Here is a 21,890-nt window from a genome sequence, read left to right as displayed (position 1 = left end):
TATTGTGGAAGATAGAGGTGATAATATGGAGTTGGAGAACTTGGAGAAGGACCCTAACCTATCTCTGCTTGCGGGAATAGACTTTACTACGCCTGAATCCAGTGCCCTTCGAGACACTGAAATGCAAATCAACTGATGTGACTTTGTTGTGGTTTGTTTTTTTTTTTTTGTTGTTTACTTGTTTTTTGTTTCCCATGATTAGCCTGGTTTGGAATACTAGGGGTGCGGCTAGTGGAGCTTTTAGACGCACCTTAAAAGAGATCATGAAACAAAGTAAACCAGATATTGTTGTCTTATTAGAACCTAAGTGTAGTGATGATACTGCTAGAAGAGTCATTCACCAATTGGGCTTCTCTCATTTCATTGTAGAGGAAGCTCAAGGTTTTGTGGGAGGCATCTGGGTTTGTTGGAATAGATCTGATATAACCATCACTTGCCTTGAAACTCATATGCAATATATCCATATGAAAATCCAACAACAAGGAGAAAAAGAGTGGTACATGACCGCTGTCTATGCTAGTCCTCAGAGTCAAAAAAGAAGAATACTTTGGCAGAAAGTTCTTAATATTTCTAAACATTTAATGGGAGATTGGCTCATAGCAGGTGATTTTAATGAGATTAAAGAGGGTGCTGAGAAGAAAGGGGGAGCCGAGGTGGACAGCAGAGCTTGCAGGGCTTTTGCCAAATGGATAAATGACTGTGGGCTAGTAAATTTGGGTTTTATAGGATCCAGATTTACTTGGAGGGGTCCGCGCTGGGAAGGGCATGACAGGGTCTTTAAAAGACTCGATAGAGCCCTCTCCAACTGTGGATGGAGAACTAGATTCCATGGGGCTACTGTTGAAGTGCTGGCAAGAACTAATTCTGACCATCACCCCCTACTTATCAGAAATTCCGAAACTAGAAGGGAGAGAAGCGACAAGCCTTTCCGTTTTGAAGCCATGTGGGCTCTTCACCCTGATTTTGAAGAGTGTTTGAAGTCGAGTTGGGATAAGAACTATGAGTTGCTGCCAGCTCTTAATACTTTGAAGGAAGATCTGTTAAGGTGGAATAAAGACACTTTTGGCAATATCTTTAAAGATAAAAGAATAATTTTAAATAGGCTTGCTGGAATTCAAAGAAGTCATTCCTATGGCAATAACCCGTTTTTAGAAGAGCTTGAACATAATCTCAACAAGGAGCTCACTGATATACTAGACAAAGAAGAAGCTTATTGGATGCAAAAATCAAGGCAGAAATGGATTGCAGAAGGAGATAGAAATACAAAATATTACCATACTAAGACAGTGATAAGGAGAGGGAAGAATAAGATTCACAAGCTTAGGGATATGGATGGAAACTGGATAGAAGAAGAGGATAAACTGAAGACTCATGTCATCAACCACTTTCGAAGCATCTATCAAGAACAAGTAAGCACTGTCCCTATAGAGAATTAGCATTTAAATTATTCTAATTTCAACTCCGTTGATTGCAGGAACCTTATTGCCAGGCCAACAGAAGCAGAGATCAAAAGAGCTGTGTTCAGCATTGGATCGCTGAAGGCTCCAGGGAGTGATGGTTTTCCATCCCTCATATACAAAAATAATTGGGAGATCATGGGAAATAAGCTTTGTGGTTTTATTTGGAAGTGCTGGAAGGACCCGAATTTGATCAAAGAATGCAATGCAACCCTCCTGGCTCTGGTGCCTAAGACGAATAACCCAGAATTTATAAAACAATTTAGACCAATCGCCTTGTGTAATGTTTGCTATAAAGTGGTCACAAAGATAGTGGTGGAAAGAATCAAACCCCATCTGAATAATAGGATTTCTATTCATCAGTCCAGTTTTATTCCAGGCAGAAGAATACAAGACAACATAATTATAGCTAAGGAGATGATGCATATCATGAAGAGGATGAAGGGGAAGAAACAGTTCATGGCCATCAAAATAGATTTTGAAAAGGCCTATGACAGGTTGAGCTGGAGTTTTGTGCAACAAAGATTACATGAGTTTAAAATTCCAGAACAAATGATTTTGCTAATCATGAATTGTATCAGTTCGGTCAGCTATAATATAATCTGGAATGGTAGTAGAACAGACAGTTTTGATCCTATCAGGGGCTTGAGGCAGGAAGATCCAATGTCTCCCTACCTTTTTGTGGTATGCATGGATAAGCTGTCCTATTTGATTGAAGAACAAGTTCAAAAGGAACGTTGGAAGCCAATCAGAGTGGGAAGGGATGGACCTGAGATCTCACACCTAATGTTTGCGAATGACTTACTACTTTTTGCGAAAGCAACGATGGAACAGATTACAAATGTCATGGAAGTTATGGAGAGGTTCTGTAAGGCATCGAGGCTCAAAATCAACAATGACAAAACCTCTATAATCTTCTCTAAAGGAATGGATGTAGCAGTCAAAAGAGAAATTCTTTGCAAGGCTGGTTTTAGAGAGCAAAAAGAGCTGGGAAAATATCTAGGAGCAATGGTAACTAATAAAAGGGCTGGAAAAGAGAATTTCAAAGATATCTTGGAAAGGGTTCAAAACAAGCTTAAGGGCTGGAAAACTAAATGCCTCTCCTTGGCTGGAAGGTTTACTTTAGCCCATTCTGTGCTGAATCCCATCCTTAATTACAATATGCAACATGATAGAGTTCCGAGAGGGATTTGCCAAGAGGTGGAAAAGCTCCAAAGGAGTTCTATTTAGGGTGATGACCAGAATCAAAAGAAAGTGCACTTAGTGGGCTGGAAAACTCTATGTCAACCAAAACATGCAGGAGGGATGGGGTTCAGAAATCTAACCACCATGAATGATGCGTTCCTTTTGAAGAATATGTGGCAGGCATTGGAAAATCCAAATACACTGTGGGTTCGGGTTCTATCCTACAAGTATTGTAAAGGGAGGAATTTAAACAGTAATAGCTCTTCAAAAACTACAGATTCTCAATTCTGGAAAGAAATCACAAAGCTTTGGCCCAAGTTCAATAATGGCACCATCCAATATGTAGGAAATGATTTGTCTACGCTATTCTGGAAACATCAATGGATTGACGGAGAAGCTCCTCTCATGGAAGCAGCTTGCGACCCAGATAATGTAGACACTGAAAGTTTGGTGTGGGAGTGGACCAATGGAGAAGGAATGTGGGACACGGAAAAACTTACTAACAATTTACCACAAGATATAGGGGAGAAGATTCTTAAAATTAACCCTCCCAGAGCTGAGAATGAGGACGATAGAAGAGGGTGGAGACACTCCCAAGATGGAGACTTCTCTATTAGTGCAACATACAAAGCTCTATCAAACTGGCCGGAATGGGAAAATTCGACTTGGATAAACCTTTGGAGTTGGAAGGGACCACAAAGAGCAAAAGTTTTCCTATGGACAGCCATGCACAGAAGAATCATGACCAACCAGAGGAAAGCTAGAATTTTCGGGGGTAATGAAAACTGTCAACTTTGCAATGGAGACACTGAAGATGTATTACATGTGCTTAGAAATTGCCCTAAAGCCTCAACTATTTGGTGTAAACTTATCAATACTAAATTCATTCCTCAATTCTTTTAACTTAATTGGGAGCAATGGATAGAAACTAACCTCAAGAAGCAATGGAGTGCGGACACTGGTTTGAACTGGAAAGACATTTTCATCACTACATGCTGGAGATTATGGCACTGGAGAAATAAGGAATTAAACAATCATCAATATCAAAGACCACCTCAACCACACAATGAGATCATTAAACAGGTTAAGGAAATACATGAGGCTTTGGGAAGAGCTTACCAAGTGGGGAAGCAAGGAGCAAAAATGAAGAGGAACATCTGCTGGAACCCACCCCCCATGGGTGGATCAAGTTGAACACGGACGGGTCGGCGGTGAGAACTCCTCCAGCAAGTGGGTGTGGCGGCCTCCTGCGAACGGAAGAAGGAAGATGGATTGCGGGGTTCACTTACAAAATTGGGAGAGGATCAGCGTTTGATGCAGAATTTTGGGGTGTATACAAAGGTTTGAGTTTGGCTTGGACTATGGGTTTTCGTAGAATTATTGCTGAGATTGATTCGGCGGCAGTGGTGAGTCTCTTAAATGGGGGGAAGGAGTTGGGGAGACACCCTAACCCCATAATCAGAAAAGTGAATGAACTGAGGAGAAGAGAGTGGAATATAGTTTTTGTACAGATTTATAGAGAGGGAAATAGAAGTGCTGATTACCTGGCTAGATTGAGTATGAACTCAGAAACTGACTATGTTTTTTGGGACTTACCTCCTCCTGAGATTCTCAGTATTCTCAGAGATGATGAAAGAGGGGCTACCTTACCCCGTTTAGTTTGTATGTAGGTTTCTCTTTTCTTGGGCGTCAGCCCCGTATAATACCAAAAAAAAAATATAAAATTTTTTTTAAAAAATATATAAAAAAATTAAAAGATTAGAGATCAAATTTTATTTTTTTAATTAAAAAAATGAGAGAATTTATTTATTTTTTTGTGATTTCGATATTTTTTACAAATGACATATATATTTTGAAATGAAAAAAGTTACTTTACTAATATTTTTATATATATTTATCTTGAATTTGAGTTAATAATAGCTAATTTTTATTTTTTTTATATTTTACATATTTAATAATTGAACAATATTATACGACTAAAAAAATTTATTATTTTTTATCAATACTTAACTAACAAAATTATTTGTATAATAAATTTTAATAATTTAAAAAAATATTAATATAAAATATTAACTAATATACCAATGAGTTATAACTCAAATGATATAGTCTTTTCATATTTACTTAAAAGTCGCGAATTCGAGTGTCACTCCAAACTTTAGAAAAAAAAAACTAATATTAAAAAATTATTAATTCTCCGATATTTCGCTTAATAATTAAAAGAATAATTACGAGGATAATACTCTCAATCATCACTCATATAACAATAGTCAGAGGCTATATATCCTATCATTATAAGATATAAGATATTTTCATTTTAGATTTATCTAAGATGCTGTTACCTGCATTTAAATAACAACCACAAAATATTAGCTGACACTAAATCTTATAGTTTAATTTTATGAGTGTTCAAGACGATGATTTAACTAAGAAATGGGATTTTGCTTCTCTACAATGGATTCCTTCACTATACACCTCGAGAAAAGGTTTCAACAAGTTAACCCAAAGAAGTTTGTTTTAATTAAATACTCTATTTTTTGGTGGACATATATCTATGTATATATGTATGTAGCTGGATGCAAAATGATGAAGATTTCGGCAAGGCATGCATGAAGGAATGAAAGGGAGTAGATAAAAATAAAATAAGAAGCTAAGAATGCATGGGAAATAAAGGTGATGAGAATGAAAAAGAATAACAAGGTTGAGGCTAAGGTTGATGGTATTTTTTTAACTCACGAGGGCACGTAATTGTACGCAATATCATAAGCGTGAGACGCGTAATGTTTTATAACCCAAGGTATGTGTGCGTGTGTGTATCTTTTTTGTGCAAAAAATAATAATGTTACTACTAATGCCTAAAGAATACTTCACGAGAAAGCAACCTATGACATTTATTACCAAACCATAACATTATTAACATACATACATAGTTCCTTGTCTTCTCAGGACTCTTCACTCGTGTATAAATAGCGCACACTTTGATTCCTAGTCAACTATAGCTCATAAAGAAACAAGCTAAACCCTATATACAATTGACAATTCCCTTGATCCAAAAACATGTCTCACATAGCTGTTGAGAGGAACAGGAGAAAGCAGATGAATGAACATCTCAAAGTTTTGAGATCCTTAACCCCATCTTTCTATATTAAAAGGGTATTAACTCTTTTATTTATTTACTTATCATGCAGTGCTATTATTAATTTTTGCTCAACCCTCTATATTTTTTTTTAAGATTTGGCTTTTCTAGCATCTAAATGGTCTATGAGAAAATCAATCCTTTTAAATTATCCAAGTATTGAGATCATCAAATTTCTATTGTTTCTATGTTATATTTTAGAGTTAATTATCAAAATAGATCCTAAAAAATTTGGTGCTAACAAAAAAAATTCAGAAAAGCTATTTGTACACCAAAATTAGCCACTAAAATTTGTCACCAATATATTTGTGTATAAATACATGTGTGGTTTAATTTATTTTCAATATATATATTTATATTTCAGCATATATTTTACACTGGTGGCTGACTTTAGTGGCTGATTTTGATATACACATCATAATCCAAAAAAATTATACCTAAAAGATAGAGTACTTTAAGAATTGTTTAGTAATAATTATATTTATTCATGATTAAACTATTTTAACAAGCGTCTTATATCCTTTGAATTTTTGTTTAGCCATCTGTTATTAGTTTAAATAAAGGTAAAAATTTAGGTGCAGTTAACTTAATGTAAAATTAATAATTAATAAAAGTCATTAGATGATAATTTAATCAAACTTGTTAAATTAGTTAACAATTCTAAATTATCAACTTCATATGAGATAAAATTATAAGGCGTTAGTTGTTTGTTTTCTTTGATGAATGATTTTAGGGAGATCAAGCGTCCATAATAGGGGGAGTTATAGAGTTCATCAAGGAGCTACACCAAGTGCTTCAAGCTTTGGAGTCCCAGAAAAGGAGAAAGAGCCTAAGCCCTAGCCCAGGCCCAAGCCCAAAAGCGCTGCAGCCGGCGTTTCAGCAGAACGATAGCCCCACCGGAATGGGTGGTGGTTCCTTTAAGGAACTAGGAGCAAGTTGCAACTCTTCAGTTGCGGATGTGGAAGTTAAAATCTCAGGTTCTAATGTGATCCTGAGAGTAATTTCCCACAGGATTCCGGGTCAAGTTGCAAAGATCATTGCTGTTTTAGAAGCACTTTCCTTCGAAGTTCTTCATCTCAACATCAGTAGCATGGAGGATACAGTTCTCTACCATTTTGTTGTTAAGGTATCAAAATCCATTCAATAATTCATAATCACTTTGCCTTTTATTTTGTTTAATTAGGTTTATATATATATATATATATATATATATTGTACAAATAAACTACGTAAATACACGAGTTTCATACAAATAAAATAGGTGAAATTTACATAGATTGTCTTAATATAAAATTATTAATTGAGAATCGTTAAATGACTTGATATATTTGACTAAATTATTATTTAATAATTTTTAATTAGCAACTTTATAAGTTTAATTTTTTAATATTGTAATTTTTTAATTTTAAATCTTAATAATTAATTAAAAATAAAATGTTAGGTATTGGATTAGCCCCTAATATCTCTTCAGTAAATACACTTAAAAGTCATTGTTTGAACTAGGCGAATCCATGCATGGATATTCACTCATGAATTTACGTTTGATCGTCCAATTAAGGAAGCTTATTAAGTAAAGAAATGATACTTGGATCGCTTTATTAACGGTTATGATCAATGTCGGTAATGGATGTCTTTCCCTTTCTATTTAAAAAACTATCAACTGTCTTTGATATGGAAATAATAATTCGATAAATGAATGAAAACAAGAGAAAACTTTGTTAAGAATTGGACTAGTTAATTTGCTGAAAATGTTGATTAGTACTAACCAGTGTACATGTGCAGCATGAAATAACATGAATGTATGTATATTCCTGCTACCGAAGCTGTTGGTAGTTGGTAGTTAGAGTGAGTGTGACCTCTTACTAGGTAGTAGGTAGTAAAGTACGTGTCTACTTTACGTGTCATGCATATAATAAATAAACTACCTAATATTAATGCCAAAATTTTGATCGCCAAGTGAAAACTGAAAATAACATAATTTATAATTTATTATTTTTTGTTAATATTTTTAATTATCAATCTATTTTTTTAGTTTAATAATTTAACAATATATTTTTAGTCAAATTTTTAAATATTACTGATTAATTATAGTCTAAAAAATTTAAATTCTGCTGATTTTCTAATTTTTTTAAATTATAAAAATTATTAATACTCTAAAAAATTTAATACAAAACAACAAATAATATTATATATGAGTAAATGACTTTAATTTGCAGTTAAAACAGATAATAACTTTACATTATATTTTGATTATTTATTATCTCACATAAGATATAAACTTTTCTCATACTAATATCACATTAAATTGAATAATTATGTTAAAAAGTGTTAATATATAAGTTTGGCATAATCGAATGCAGATAGGGCTGGAATGTGAACTGAGTCTGGAGGAACTAGCAATGGAAGTACAACAAAGCTTCTGCAGAGAGGCTATTATCACTGCGCTCTGATAATCATGTAGCATTTCAACATAATATAGAGACTCTATTTCCAATCATTTGTCAAATAAAATATAACTGTGCATGAGAGAGTAGACATGCACAAAAACCAAAACGTAGGGCTTTATGTTTGTCATAGACTTCATGACACTAGAAAATAGATCGATATATGTTATCATACGCATGCCAATCATCATGATGATTCATGCATCGTGCATGCTGTGTATGTGTGGTTTTTCGTCTCTGATCTGAATGATTCCAAACCACTTATTATTATACTCATCAACATTTTATTTTATTGCTGCCTTAGATGAATGAATGATTCCATCTACTACTATAATTTTTATTCTAAAATCTCATTATTTACTTACAACTATATTAGATGTATATAAAAAATAAAATACATATTAAAAATGAATAAAATAATATGGTGAATGCTATTCTACCCTCTTTAAAGTAACATGTAAGTTACCCTCTTTGATGTGTCATATTTGAACTGGGTATTTATTTTAACCTGATTTACCATCGTTAAGCCTCCCAAACATCACCGTCTCATTGTACTCATTGGTGTTGAAAAGATACTCCAACTCTCTCTAATTGCGTTTACTCCACCCCACTCTTTCATCGTCAGTACGCTTCCAAATATCACCATCTCATTGGGTGTCTTATTTTCTCTTTCCAAATCATAGAAAAGGTATTCCAACTTCTCTAATTGCATTTATTCTTCCCCATTGTACTCTTTCATCGTCGTCGTTACGCCTCCCAAGCATCACCTCTCGTTGGGTGTCTTGTTTTCTCTTCCCAAATCATTCTTCCATAAAAAATACTCCAACTCTCTCTAATTACGTTTACTCCTCCCCACTCCTTTGTCGTCGTTGTTGTGCCTCCTAAGTATCACCATTTTTCAATATATTATTAACTCTCATGAGATTAAAGTAACTCAGGTTAAAATAAACACATAATTAAAATATGACACATCAGAGAGGATAATTTACATGTTATTTTAGAGAAGGTATGATAGCATTAATCAAATAATATATATTTACACATAAATACATATTAACTAATTTAGTGGATAATTTTTAAGTATATATTTAATATTTTTGTATGTTTTCAATATATATTTGTATGTGATCTCATCCATAGCGCAAGTCTCTTTGTTTTTATTTTTCTTTTTCTGTTTGTTTTACTTCAATTTATTCCGTAAGAGTTAATATATTACTTCGTTAAACTTAATTAGATCTTGCTTGTTACTTCACGTAATATAATAGGGTGATATTTGTAAATTACATTCATTTGTACCATTTCTTTTACCTCTCTTCTTATTGAAGAAGGATGGTGACTAGTGCGTTGCCTGAGGAAAAAATTTATGAAGTGTGGATTTTTGGTTTCTTTCAGTCACATGGTTATCAAATTCTATTATAACCAAATCAACTAATTCAACCTATAAGTTATAGGTTGAACTAATAATTCAATTCAGTGATTTTATATATATTTAATTTTTGGTTTGATTGTAATAACTATACTTTGAGGGATTTAGGTGAAACTAGGGGTGATAATATACATTTTTTGCGGATACCCAACCTGACTCTATTTGAACGGATTGGATGTGGGTAAAATTTTTGTACAAATCAAATTAAGTGTATGTTGAGCCTAGATTCTATTCGATCAATCTACACTATATATATATATATTATATACTTTTATAAAAATATGTTTCAAATAAAAAAGTGTGTTGTTAGTCTCTGTATCGTTTTAATTTTTTTCTCTGGACCTATAGCTAGTTGTTTTAGCCTACTACATATATATACCCGTTATAAATGACATCAACATCACATAATCCCTTCAGTTATATGCCGTCATGATTTCTATATTATTTGTAAATAACATTTTTATATAAATATCAAGGTTGCGAGAACTGGACCGATCAATGAATCGGTGAGATAACTAGTTCATTAGTTGAGTGGTTCGACCGGAGTTCAATCGGGATTCAACCGGTTTAATTAAATATTAAATAAAATTATTAAAAATTTAATATATAATTTTATATATTTAAATTTATTAATTTTTAAGTAAAAAATTTTTAATAGAATTTAAGATATAATAAAATTGAAGATGAAAAGTTCATTGATAATATTTAGATTGAATTAAATTTATTGATAACTTTAAAACAACTAACTGAGACAGAATTTTCACTCAAACTGCAGCAAAAAATTAAAGATCTTGTAGGCAACATTGTCAAGTCAAGGCTAATTATTCAACGTCAATTCTATTATACAATTCAATTATCCCTTTTTGGGCTACCAATATACAATTCAATTAATTGAATAACACATTGATGAAATCTTTTATTGTGCAACAAGCCTCTTATAACTAACCAAACCCTAACTAGATTCAACAAATTCAATGCTTTTCAACCACAAAAACTCATAATACAGACTACTCAACCTCCAAAATCCAGAAACAGAAAAGCTAAGTGAAATAATCCAAATTAAATTCAGACTCACATTAAGGAACAATCCAACTCAGAACACAATCCCAATTCAGAATCTAGTACAAAAAATCAACTCAGAAGCCAGAATCTTAGAAATCGAAACTAAAGAAGCAACGGCTTACTGAAGACACGGCGAGGGAGGAACGACGGTGACAGTGAGCTCAGAAGATGATCCGTTTCCTTTTTTTATTTTAATTAAAGTTTCAAAACCAGATCAATTTCAGTACTGCACCATTCAAACAAAACAATCAAATTCAAAACAACACAATTTACACAAAAATGCATACATATATACACAAAATTGAATCAGAAAAAACATATCTAGAGAGAAAAACAGAGGAACCGAATAAAGCCATTATGGACGAGAAAGTTGAAGGTGTGGTTGATGCAGTTGTAGGTGAACTTGTTTTTGGAGGAAGGAAGCTTCTGGAGGCACTAGAACGACGGCGAGGAGAACAAGCATGTTGACGATGGCGAGAAGAACAGGGCTGAGTAGACGTTCGCGATGCCAGAAGCTTCAGAGTTCAGAGTTCAAGATGACGACGCCGCTGGCAGCTGCTTCGATCCGCGACGGTGGCAGTTTCGCTGATAGAAGCTCCAATTCGGCGTCAATTGTGGTAGTGACGGTGGAGTTTGTTGGAGGAAGTTAGAAGAGGAAATTAGGGTTGAGGAGGTGAGGTGAGATGAGTGGTGACTGAAGAAGGTGGCTGCTAGGGTTTGTTTCAATTTGTTTATGAGGAAGGAATGTGGCTTGTGTTCCTGTTGCGTCGTTTTGGGCTTTTCGTTTTTTTTTTTAAAAACGTTGACGTTTTTATGTTAAACAGTGAACCGGACTTTGGAAAAAATCCGATCCGGTTCATTTGGTTCACCGGTTATCTACCGATTTATTCGGTTTTTTTATCGATTTTTTACAGGTTAGTTTTTGAGGACGACCGAATCGGTTAGAAGACCGATTCCCAATTAATCCGGTCGAATCGGCCGGTCCGGTCTGATTTTCAGAACCATGATAAATATATATGTTTTAGCTAGCTATGGCCTAGCCGTATGTGAAATGGTCACAAGATTATTATAGTTATTTAGATAGCAAGACTTATGCATATATATAGTAGGATATATCATGGTGCCCCCTAATTTAATAAAAACTTAGTTAAACCTCTTATACATTCTCCCTAATATTAATCAATAACTTTTTCCTCACTCTGAATGCATGTGATGGACATTTAGCATTAGTTGAAGTCTTAATCGTATAAATTTTTATTATCTGTCAAATAAATATGTCATAAACATCAATCAAGTATTACATAATATAATCTTATATGCATGTTATTTAATTTAGAGGATTAATAAATTATCGAACAGATATGTGATACGCACTGCATATATATATGATGTGCATTCACACCATATTGTATATCACTAGCTAGAAGGAAGACACTACTAGACGTGGACTCATCATAAACGGAAAAACCTTAACAACCCTGGCCTTTATTAAATATTAGAGTCAAATATAATTATTGTTTTATATAATGAATAAATAAGGATTCTTTTGTTACACATTATCAATCAATTGATAATATTTTCCTACCACGACTAATTAAAGGTAATCGTGTCATTATTTTCATATATGATATGATTTTGCAAACAGGTTTATATTAGGCTTAGGAGAAATTAATCATTTTCTTCATAGCACCCTTTCCCAAGGAATAAAAGAGAAAATTAAAGTTGTTTTAGTTTTTTTTTTTCTAATTTAGTTTTTTACGATATTTTTTAATCTGATACGTGATCAAAAATTAATTCGTTACAATTTTAAAAAATTATTTTTGTTTAATAAATTAATACATATATAAAATAAAATTGTTCAAATTTTTAACACTTATTTAAACATATGAATTAACTAACTACTGAATGGATGCAACCCAAATTGGTTAAAGTTGTTTTTCTTCTAAGAGAAGAAACTAAAGTAAGATTAATATATTTAGTTACATGAATAAAATACATTATTGAAGGTATAATAGCATGTAATATAAATTAATAAGCAATACATTTTTATCCTCTCGCTTCTTTTTTTAGAAAAGCAATTCATTGGCAAAACATATGCTCATGTCAAAAAATTTTCCTGAAAATTGTATGAATTTCATCTTGTAATGAAAAGAAGTACTTGCTTGTTTTGTTGAACAATTATTATGCTATTATGATTACTAGAAAGTATAAAGAATTAATTTTAAATTTTATTATTTAAAATTTAAAATAAATAATAAAATATTTTTTTTTTTATTTTGGCTAAAAAAATTAGCTCTTTAGTATTACTTATCGTTAGAGAATGTTATTTACAATTTTATTAGATTAACTTATATATAGCATTCTTCTTCGCTGTTAATTTTCCTTAAAACCAAAAAATCAAAGATGAGTAAAATTAATTATTTTTTATCAGAATTTTTAATCATTAATTTAATTTTTTAGTTGATTAATTTAATAATATATTTTTAACTTATATTTTTAAATATTATTAATTAATTATCGACTAAAAAAAATTAAATTTGACTAGCCTTTTAATATTTTTCTTTTCTTAATTATAACGTACGTGATCTGGTCCAAAATAACCATAAAGAAAACAAAATTATAAAGAACAACGTACGTACAGTTCAAAGGTTTCACAAGTAATTCATCCATCGTGCATATTCATGTTTTTGCATGAGCCAAACCAAAGATATGGGAATTTTTCTTGTGAAAGCAAAGAAACAATACATCTATGATTGAGACTTGAGATTCTATATAAGGAAACAACAGTTATTATCATTTCTTGAATACCTAATGATACATATAATTGTCCATTTTCTAACTCCAACAGACCAACACTGTAGACCGATGTGATAATTTAATTTTTTCTGGTCTTCGGCCTCAGGCGCACAACCGTGAACACCATTTAAGCCATCATGTGAAGCTTGTTAATATTGTAAGTGTGAGGAGTATATGAAATTAGTCTCACATTGAAGAAAATAAGGAAGAGTGACGAGTTTATAAGATGAGAGATCCATTAACTTACTACCTTAAAGTTTTAAGTTGGATGTAGACATGTGGTGTCCTCTCATCTTATGTTCTCTCGCTTGATTCCTCCCAAAAATCTCTCCAGTGGTCAAGAGCTCCCACGGCGGCCCAACACGTGGTATCAGAGTAGTCGGAGTCTTGCAATTGAGTGGCTAATTGTGTAATTTTTGTAATTAATGGCTTCCACTTTGTACTCAGCTTCCTTTTGGTAACCACAACATGGCAACATCTTTCACACACATTCTAGTTCGAAATGGATGGCTTATGTTGCTGAGTTTGCCACACTGTAAAATGCAAGTTTCTTAGGAGAAGCACAAGCTTTTCTTCCTCCCTAATACCATAAACATCATCAACACCAACCAACTGCATGCTTTCGAAATCATCTCCGCTTCTTGGCTTATATATGGTTTGTGTATTATCTCTAATAATTCAACTAGTCATTGTTTCCTTCTAAACGTGTCTCACTTTAGTTTAATGCAATGATTGTAGTGGAGAAGAAGTGTATAGCACTCATGGTGGAGAAGAAGGGAGGAACTAGGACAATATATATAGGCCAAACTTTGTTAATGTTGCAAGTGTGAGGAGTACATGAAGTTAGTACCACATCAAAGAAAGCAAATAAGAGTGAGGAGTTTATAAGATGAGAGACTTATTAACTTACTACCTTAAGGTTTTGAGTTGGATGTGGTGTCTTCTCATCTTATGTTATCTCACTTGATTTCTCCCCGAAATCTCTCCGGTGGTCGGGAGCTCTCTACGGGTGGCCCAACAAGTGGTATCAGAACCGATGGTTAATTGGTCTGGTGGTTTTAAGGGGTATTTAAGATGAAGCATCGAAAGTCTTCTTAGAAAAGGTGGTTCGGGCGGTGGTTTGATGGACGAATACTCATGGTGGAGGAGCTAGAAAGAGAGGGAGTTGGTGCTTGATGTGGAGGCTCACACTTGAGGGAAAGATTATTAATGTTGCAAGTGTGAGGAGTGCATGAAGTTAGTCCCACATCAAAGAAAGCAAGAAAGAGTGAGGAGTTTATAAGATAAGAGACCCAATAACTTACTACCTTAAGGTTTTAAGTTGGATATGGTCTCTTCTCATCTTATATTATCTCACTTGATTCCTCCTCGAAATCTCTTTGGTGATCGAGAGCTCTCTACGGGTGGCCCAACAAGTGCTATCAGAGTCGATGGTTAATCGGTCTAGTGGAGGAGGGGGAGTTGGTGCTTGATGTGGATACTCACACTTGAGGGGAAGATTGTTAATGTTGCAAGTGTGAGGAGTATGATAGGTATATATAGTATGAATTATCCGCACCTACGGAGTCTTTCAATTGAGTGGCATGGTATGCATTATTCACATCCGGCTGCTTCCAAACAAATTCGTAGTCACTAGCATCGCTAAAATTGAATTTGTAGAGCAAGTGGCGAGGCAGGGAAGAGCAGTCGCCCTCTTCAATATTGTGATCCACCAGCCTGATTGTGTAAATTTTTCTAACTAATGGCTTCCACTTTGTAATCAGCTTCCTTTGGTAACCACAACATGGCAACATCCTTCACACATTCTAGCTGGTAGCACAAGCTTTTCTTGCTCCCTAATACCATAAACATCATCAATACTACCAATTAACTGCATGCTTTCAAAATCATCTGCGCTTCTTGGCATATATATAGTTTATGTATTATCTCTAATAATTCAACTAGCCAGTGTTTTCTTCTAAACGTGCCTCACTTTAGTTTAATGCAATGGCTATAGTCGAGAAGAAGGGTAGCACTCATAGTGGAGAAGGAGGGATGAACTAGGACAATATAAATAGACCAAGCTTTGTTAATGTTGCAAGTGTGAGGAGTGCATGAAGTTAGTCCCACATCAAAGAAAGCAAGGAAGAGTGAAGAGTTTATAAGATGAGAGACCCATTAACTTACTACCTTAAGGTGGTGTCTTCTCATCTTATGTTATCTCACTTGATTCCTCCCCCGAAATCTTTGCGGTCGTCGGGAGCTCTTCGCGGGCGGCCCAACAAGTGGTATCAGAGCTATTGGTTAATCGGTCCGGTGGTTTTAGATTGTTAATATTGCAAGTGTGAGGAGTGCATGAAGTTAGTCCCACATCAAAGAAAGCAAGGAAGAGTGAGGAGTTTATAAGATGAGAGATACATTAACTTACTACCTTAAGGTTTTGAGTTAGATGTGGTGTCTTTGCATCTTATGTTATATCGCTTGATTCATCGCCGAAATCTTTCCGGTGGTCGGGAGCTCTCTACGGGCGGCCCAACAAGTGGTATCAGAGCCGATGCTTAATTAGTCTGGTGGTTTTAAGGGGTATTCAAGATGAAGCATCGAAAGTCTTCTTAGAAAAGGTTGTTCGGGCGGCGGTTTGATGGACGAATACTCATGGTGGAGGAGCTAGAAAGAGAGGGAGTTGGTGCTTGATGTGGAGGCTCACACTTGAGGAAAAGATTGTTAATGTTGCAAGTGTGAAGAGTGCATGAAGTTAGTCTCACATCAAAGAAAGTAAGAGTGAGGAGTTTATAAGATAAGAGACCCAATAACTTACTACCTTAAGGTTTTGAGTTAGATCTGGTCTTTTCTCATCTTATGTTATCTCACTTGATTCCTCCTCGAAATCTCTTCGGTGGTCGAGAGCTCTCCTCGGACGGCCCAACAAGTGGTATCAGAGTCGATGGTTAATCGGTCTAGTGGAAGAGGAGGAGTTAGTGCTTGATGTGGACACACACTTGAGGGAAAGATTATTAATGTTGCAAGTGTGAGGAGTATGATAGGTATGATAGGTATATATAGTATGAATTATCCGCACCTACGGAGTCTTGCAATTGAGTGGCATGGTATGCATTATTCACATCCGGCTGCTTCCAAGCAAATTCGTAGTCGCTAGCATCGCTAAAATTGAATTTGTAGAGCAAGTGGCATGGCAGGGAAGAGAAGTCGCCCTCTTTAATATTGTGATCCACCAGCCTGAATGTGTAATTTTTGTAACTAGTGGCTTCCACTTTGTACTCAGTTTCCTTTGGTAACCACAACCTGGCAACATCCTTCACACATTCTAGCTGGTAGCACAAGCTTTTCTTGCTCCCTAATACCATAAACATCATCAACACTACCAACTAACTGCATGCTTTCAAAATCATCTATGCTTCTTGGCATATATATGATTTATGTATTGTCACTAATAATTCAACTAGCCAGTGTTTTCTTCTAAACGTGCCTTACTTTAGTTTAATGCAACGGCTATAGTGGAGAAGAAGGGTAGCACTCATAGTAGAGAAGAAGGGATGAACTAGGACAATATATATAGACCAAGCTTTGTTAATGTTGCAAGTGTGAGGAGTGCATGAAGTTAGTCCCACATCAAAGAAAGCAAGGAAGAGTGAGGAGTTTATAAGATGAGAGACCCATTAACTTACTACCTTAAGGTTTTGAGTTGGATGTGGTGTCTTCTCATCTTATGTTATCTCACTTGATTCCTCCCCCGAAATCTTTCCGGTGGTCGGAAACTCTTCACGGGCGGCCCAACTAGTGGTATCAGTGCTAATGGTTAATCGATCTGGTGGTTTTAGATTGTTAATATTGCAAGTGTGAGGAGTGCATGAAGTTAGTCCTACATCAAAGAAAGCAAGGTAGAGTGAGGAGTTTATAAGATGAGAGATCCATTAACTTACAACATTAAGGTTTTGAGATGGATGTGGTGTCTTCGCATCTTATGTTATCTCGCTTGATTCCTCGCCAAATCTCTCCGGTGGTCGGGAGCTCTCTACGGGCGGCCCAACAAGTGGTATCAAAGCCGATGGTTAATTGGTCTTGTGGTTTTAAGGGGTATTCAAGATGAAGCATCGAAAGTCTTCTTAGAAAAGATGGTTCGGGCGACGGTTTGATGGACGAATAGTCATGGTGGATGAGCTAGAAAGAGAGGGAGTTGGTGCTTGATGTGGAGGCTCACACTTGAGGGAAAGATTGTTAATGTTGCAAGAGTGAGGAGTGCATGAAGTTAGTCCCACATCAAAGAAAGCAAGGAAGAGTGAGGATTTTATAAGATAAGAGACCCAATAACTTACTACCATAAGGTTTTGAGTTGGATCTGGTCTCTTCTCATCTTATGTTATCTCACATGATTCCTCCTTGAAATCTCTTCAGTGGTCGAGAGCTCTCCACGGGCGGCCCAACAAGTGGTATCAGAGCCGATGGTTAATCGGTCTAGTGGAAGAGAGGGAGTTAGTGCTTGATGTGGATACTCACACTTGAGGAGAAGATTGTTAATGTTGCAAGTGTGAGGAGTATGATAGGTATGATAACTATATATAGTATGAATTATCCGCACCTACGGATTTTGCAATTGAGTGGCATGGTATGCATTATTCACATCCGGCTGCTTTCAAGCAAATTCGTAGTCGCTGGCATCGCTAAAATTGAATTTGTAGAGCAAGTGGCGAGGCAGGGAAGAGTAGTCGCGCTCTTCAATATTGTGATCCACCAGCCTGATTGTGTAATTTTTGTAACTAATGGCTTCCACTTTGTACTCAGCTTCCTTTGGTAACCACAACATGGCAACATCCTTCACACGTTCTTGCTCATAGCACAAGCTTTTCTTGCTCCCTAATACCATAAACATCATCAACACTACCAACTAACTGCATGCTTTCAAAATCATCTACGCTTCTTGGCATATATAAGGTTTATGTATTATCTCTAATAGTTCAACTAGCCAGTGTTTCCTTCTAAACGTGCCTCACTTTAGTTTAATGTAATGGCTATAGTGGAGAAGAAGGGTAGCACTTATAGTGGAGAAGAAGGGATGAACTAGGACTTTATATATACACCAAGCTTTGTTAATGTTGCAAGTGTGAGAAGTGCATGAAGTTAGTCCCACATCAAAGAAAGCAAGAAAGAGTGAGGAGTTTATAAGATGAGAGTCCCATTAAATTACTACCTTATGGTTTTGAGTTGGATGTGGTGTCTTCTCATCTTATGTTATCTCACTTGATTCCTCCCCGAAATCTTTCCGGTAGTCGGGAGGTCTCTACGGATGGCACAACAAGTGGTATCAGTGGCGATGGTTAATTGGTCTGGTGGTTTTAAGGGTTATTCAAGATGAAGCATCGAAAGTCTTCTTAGAAAAGGTGGTTCGGGCGGCGGTTTGATAGACGAATACTCATGGTGGAAGAGCTAGAAAGAGAGGGAGTTGGTGCTTGATGTGGAGACTCACACTTGAGGGGAAGATTGTTAATGTTGCAAGTGTGAGGAGTGCATGAAGTTAGTCCCACATCAAAGAAAGCAAGGAAGAGTGAGGAGTTTATAAGATAAGTGATTCAATAACTTACTACCTTACGGTTTTGAGTTGGATTTGGTCTCTTCTCATCTTATATTATCTCACTTGATTCCTCCTCGAAATCTCTTTGGTGGTCGAGAGCTCTCCACAGGCGGCTCAACCTGTGGTATCAGAGTCGATGGTTAATCGGTCTAGTAGAGGAGGGGGAGTTGGTGCTTGATATGGACACTCACACTTAAGGGGAAGATTGTTAATGTTGCAAGTGTGAGGAGTATGATAGGTATGATAGGTATATATAGTATGAATTATCCGCACCTACGGAGTCTTGCAATTGAGTGGCATGGTATGCATTATTCACATCCGGCTGCTTCCAAGCAAATTCGTTGTCGCTAGCATCGCTAAAATTGAATTTGTAGAGCAAATGGAGAGGCAGGGAAAAGAAGTCGCCCTCTTCAATATTGTGATCCACCAGCCTGATTGTGTAATTTTTGTAACTAACGGCTTCCACTTTGTAATCAGCTTCCTTTGGTAACCACAACATGGCAACATCCTTCACACATCTAGCTCGTAGCACAAGCTTTTCTTGCTCCCTAATACAATAAACATCATCAACACTACCAACCAGCTGCATGCTTTCGAAATCATCTACGCTTCTTGGCATATATATGGTTTATGTATTATCTATAATAATTCAACTAGCCAGTGTTTCCTTCTAAACGTGCCTCACTTTAGTTTAATGCAATGGCTATAGTGGAGAAGAAGGGTAGCACTCATAGTGGAGAAGAAGGGATGAACTGGGACAATATATATAGGCCAAGCTTTGTTAATGTTGCAAGTGAGAGGGTGCATGAAGTTAGTCCCACATCAAAGAAAGCAATGAAGAGTGAGGGATTTATAAGATGAGAAACCCATTAACTTAGTACCATAAGGTTTTGAGTTGGATGTGGTGTCTTCTCATCTTAAGTTATCTCACTTGATTGCTCTCCCGAAATCTTTCTGTTGGTCGGGAGATCTCTACGGGCGGCCCAAAAAGTGGTATCAGAGCTGATGGATAATCGGTCTGATGGTTTTAGATTGTTAATATTGCAAGTGTGAGGAGTGCATGAAGTTAGTCCCGAATCAAAGAAAACAAGAAAGAGTGAGAAGTTTATAAGATGAGAGACCCATTAACTTACTACCTTAAGGTTTTGAGTTGGATGTGGTATCTTCTCATCTTATGTTATCTCACTTGATTCCTCCCCGAAATCTCTCCGGTGGTCGGGAGCTCCCTACGAGTGCCTAGCAAGTGGTATCAGAGCCGATGATTAACTGGTCTGGTGGTTTTAAGGGGTATTCAAGATGAAGCATCGAAAGTCTTCTTAGAAAAGGTGGTTCGGGCGGCGGTTTGATGGACGAATACTCATGGTTGAGGAGCTAGAAAGAGAGGGAGTTGGTGCTTGATGTGGAGGCTCACGCTTGAGGGGAAAATTGTTAATGTTGCAAGTGTGAGGAGTGCAGAAAGTTCGTCCCACATCAAAGAAAACAAGGAAGAGTGAGGAGTTTATAAGATAAGAGACCCAATAACTTACTACCTTAAGGTTTTGAGTTGGATATGGTCTCTTCTCATCTTATGTTATCTCACTTGATTCCTCCTCGAAATCTCTTCAGTGGTCGAGAGCTCTTCATTGGCAGCCTAACAAGTGGTATCAGTGCCGATGGTTATTCGGTCTTGTGGAAGAGGGGGAGTTGGTGCTTGATCTGGACACTCACACTTGAGGGGAAGATTGTTAATGTTGCAAGTGTGAGGAGTATGATAGGTATGATAGGTATATATAGTATGAATTATCCTCACCTACGGAGTCTTTCAATTGAGTGGCATGGTATGCATTATTCACATCTGGCTACTTCCAAGCAAATTCGTAGTCGCTAGCATCGCTAAAATTGAATTTGTAGAGCAAGTGGCGAGGCATGGAAGAGCAGTCGCCCTCTTCAATATTGTGATCCACCAGCCTTATTGTGTAATTTTTCTAACTAATGGCTTCCACTTTGTACTCAGCTTTCTTTGGTAACCACAACATGGCAACATCCTTCACACATTCTAGCTGGTAGCACAAGCTTTTCTTGCTCCCTAATACCATAAACATCATCAATACTACCAATTTACTGCATGCTTTCAAAATCATCTGCGCTTCTTGGCATATATATAGTTTATGTATTATCTCTAATAATTTAACTAGCCAGTGTTTTCTTCTAAACGTGCCTCACTTTAGTTTAATGCAATGGCTATAGTCGAGAAGAAGGGTAGCACTCATAGTGGAGAAGAAGGGATGAACTAGGACAATATAAATAGACCAAGCTTTGTTAATGTTGCAAGTGTGAGGAGTGCATGAAGTTAGTCCCACATCAAAGAAAGCAAGGAAGAGTGAGGAGTTTATAAGATGAGAGACCCCATTAACTTACTACCTTAAGGTGGTGTCTTCTCATCTTATGTTATCTCACTTGATTCCTCCCCCGAAATCTTTCCGGTGGTCTGGAGCTCTTCACGGGCGGCCCAACAAATGGTATCAGAGCTATTGGTTAATCGGTCCTGTGGTTTTAGATTATTAATATTGCAAGTGTGAGGAGTGCATGAAGTTAGTCCCACATCAAAGAAAGCAAGGAAGAGTGAGGAGTTTATAAGATGAGAGATACATTAACTTACTACCTTAAGGTTTTGAGTTAGATGTGGTGTCTTCGCATCTTATGTTATATCGCTTGATTCCTCGCCGAAATCTTTCCGGTGGTCGGGAGCGCTTTACGGGCGGCCCAACAAGTGGTATCAGAGCCGATGCTTAATTAGACAGGTGGTTTTAAGGGGTATTCAAGATGAAGTATCGAAAGT

General features: G+C 36.1%; 2 protein-coding genes across 2 annotated transcripts; both read left to right on the top strand.

Annotated features, from left to right (window-relative positions):
- Positions 1–263: 263 nt before the first annotated feature.
- Positions 264–1,436, top strand: LOC148566542 (uncharacterized). The gene has a single exon (XM_088484295.1). The coding sequence runs from the start codon at positions 264–266 to the stop codon at positions 1,434–1,436; it is 1,173 nt and encodes a 390-aa protein (XP_088340421.1).
- Positions 1,437–5,655: 4,219 nt separating this feature from the next.
- On the top strand, positions 5,656–8,393 carry MUTE (basic helix-loop-helix (bHLH) DNA-binding superfamily protein). Its single transcript, XM_088485603.1, has 3 exons — positions 5,656–5,795; positions 6,512–6,904; positions 8,139–8,393. Exons 1-3 carry the CDS (start codon positions 5,700–5,702, stop codon positions 8,226–8,228), a joined length of 579 nt encoding a protein of 192 aa, XP_088341729.1. The 5' UTR covers positions 5,656–5,699; the 3' UTR covers positions 8,229–8,393.
- Positions 8,394–21,890: the final 13,497 nt, after the last annotated feature.

The sequence above is a fragment of the Arachis ipaensis genome, chromosome B4, assembly GCF_059453495.1.
Source record: "Arachis ipaensis isolate K30076 ecotype BB chromosome B4, ASM5945349v1, whole genome shotgun sequence".
Taxonomy (NCBI): Eukaryota; Viridiplantae; Streptophyta; class Magnoliopsida; order Fabales; family Fabaceae; genus Arachis; species Arachis ipaensis.
This window is presented reverse-complemented; position numbering and strand designations above follow the sequence as displayed.